This window comes from Nanorana parkeri, unplaced genomic scaffold (assembly GCF_000935625.1).
Source record: "Nanorana parkeri isolate BGI_ZX_2015 unplaced genomic scaffold, ASM93562v1 scaffold1634, whole genome shotgun sequence".
Taxonomy (NCBI): Eukaryota; Metazoa; Chordata; class Amphibia; order Anura; family Dicroglossidae; genus Nanorana; species Nanorana parkeri.
In genome coordinates this window covers 40,318-42,860 of record NW_017307902.1, presented here as the reverse complement: position 1 = coordinate 42,860, position 2,543 = coordinate 40,318, and the positions used below count along the sequence as shown (strand labels likewise).

Below are 2,543 nucleotides of genomic sequence, written 5' to 3'. Positions count from 1 at the left end.
TCATGGTGGGGGACGGTGAGATCTTCCTGGGTGGAGTCCCGGGAATACAGGGGGCGGGGACATCTCTCATGGTGGGGGATGGTGAGATCTTCCGGGGTGGGGTCCCGGGAATACAGGGGGTGGGAACATCTCTCTGGTGGGTTCCTCTTACTGGATCCATCTGTAGGAAACACACACACTGACTGAATACATTGTTTCTATGTGTGTATCAGATGATGGGGGATGTAGGCGGAGCCTCCGTACTGCTCTCTCCTCTTACCCGGTGATGTGAGGGGCGGGGCATTCTCCATCACCACGTCCTTGTAGAGATCCCGGTGTCCTTCTAGATACTCCCACTCCTCCTTACTGGATAACGTCTTATAATTCCCGGCACCATTGGCCTCTTCTGTCAGCAGCTCCATCATCTTCTTGGTGACTTCTCGAACCTTCTCCATGTTGGGTCTCTCGGGTTTTAGGGAGTCACATGGAGGCACTGTGATGGTCACATGATCACCAGACTTCACAGGAGACCACCTCTGTGTAGAAACACAGAAAGCGATATATGACCTCACCATAATCTTACACCAGGTCTAGGTATTGACTAACTCCAGGCATAAAGTATTTACCACCCCCCTTACCCAGAATCCTCCTCACCTCTCCGGTCAGCAGGTAGATGATCTCCAGGGTGAGGTTTAGTATCCTTTCGGTCATGTGACTCCGGTCCTCCTCCATCATTGGTGCAGTCCTCTATGAAGGTCTCCCTGTAGACGGATAACATTGATATCAGAGAATGATCCGGATTGTGTTGGTTGTACAATAATAGGAGGAGGAGGTCGGGAGGTGACATGGAGGTCGGGATGTAGGAGGAGCTATGGCCTCCGGGGGGGATTATACTGAATCCGGACTGTCTTCTGGATCACAGATTCTACGACGAGGACGCGCATGACGGGGGGTTACCGGGTGTAAATATAAAATTATATCTTTTATGGTCTGGCTCAGTGATTTTCTCTTGGGGACCGACAAAATGTGGCTGCGCAGAGCAGTCGGGAGCCTCTCGTAACACCAAAGTTTGCAACGGGAAAAGGAGAAACTCTTATAACACCCGAGAAGAGTTTCCCATCTAACATCAAGAAGGAAGTCTTACTTGGAGAAGAGATATCATAGACTGTACTGTATAGTGATCGGTCCGTGTTTCCGGTAACACACGTGGTGGCAGTGAACGTTTGGCGTGTAAAGGGGTAACTGCGGAGGTAACCAAGCCTGGTGAGGATCGCTCTCAGTCGGCTGGCTTGAGATTGTTTGTCCCGCGAGCTGGGAAATCTCTGCGCAGGGTGAGGCTGAGAGCGGTATCGCCACGTCCTTGTGACGCCCACGCTCGGTTCAGAACTGTGTATGGTCACGTGTGATTGACGTGCAGCGTGTTTCTATTTCACATATATGTGTGTAGCAGAATCTGCCGGAGATAAAAGACGTCGCAGTGACTATGGAGGATGAGGACGGACATGACGGGGGGGGGGGGGAGGGGTTACTAGGTGTGAATATAAAATAACATCTTATTACCTCCTCTGATACCATTCCCAGCAATGTCTCCTCTCTACTTCCTGCTACTCCACTATTTTTTTTTTCTTCACCTTTAATATTACTTCCTGTTTGCACTTTTTACATCACTTCCTGTCTGTGCATTCGCCTCACAATTGCCACCGCCTTGTGGCGAATATGAATACCGCAGCTTGCGGTGTATGTGAACGCTTTGAAGCATTCTTCAGCTCGCTGCGTACGTTACACTAGTAGTTAAAAGTCAACCAACTATTCCGTCACTGTTGTCCGCACCATAAGGACCAATGACGGAACAATTCCGTCGCGGTTGCTGTGCAAATTTTATCCGATGATTGATGGTTGAAGGTTGGATTCACTATAAGTAGCTCTCTTCACAGAGGCAAGGATACTTGGGACATGGGGGAGGAGGGGGGAAAGGGGGGGGGGGGGGGGGAGGGGTTACTGGGTGTAAAGATAACATAATATCTTCTTACCTCCTCTGCTGCCAGTTCCAGCAATGCCTCCTCTCTACTTCCTCTCGACTCTCCCTAATTATATGTGACATCACTTCCTGTCTATTATCCATAGACTTCCGGTCTGTACTTTACATCACTTCCTGTTTTCCATAGAGACTTCCTGTCTGGGTGTAGGTGAGATCACCATCTTGTGGAGCTCAGAGGAACTGCAGCCCCCGAGAAACTAGCTGATTTCACAGGGTCAGGATTTGGATAGTGATTGGATGTGGGGAAGAAAGGTGAGGTCCGAGTCAAGGATGACCCCTAGGACCTTGGCATGGGGGGAGGGCGGGATAGTTGTGTTAACAATCTCAAGGGAAAAGTTGGGGGAAGGTGCACGGGGGGGAGGGAGGAAATATCATAAGCTCAGTTTTTGAAACATTGAGTAGTAAGAAGTGTTGTGACATCCAGCATCCAGACGGATATGTCAGTTAGTAGATTAGTGATGGAGGACACTGAGGGGGGATGGAGGACACTGAGGGGGGATGGAGGACACTGAGGGGGAGAGTTGTG

At 50.1% G+C, this 2,543-nt stretch overlaps 1 protein-coding gene across 1 annotated transcript in view; it reads right to left on the bottom strand.

Annotated features, from left to right (window-relative positions):
* LOC108799112 (zinc finger protein 585B-like) overlaps positions 1-2,543 on the bottom strand; it is a 27,684-nt gene that overhangs the window by 20,855 nt on the left and 4,286 nt on the right. The window contains exons 2-3 of the mRNA XM_018570934.1: positions 634-726; positions 381-515 (exon numbers count right to left, since the gene is read on the bottom strand). Coding sequence (XP_018426436.1) covers positions 381-515; positions 634-726 — 228 coding nt within the window. The remainder of the gene's footprint in view (positions 1-380; positions 516-633; positions 727-2,543) is intronic.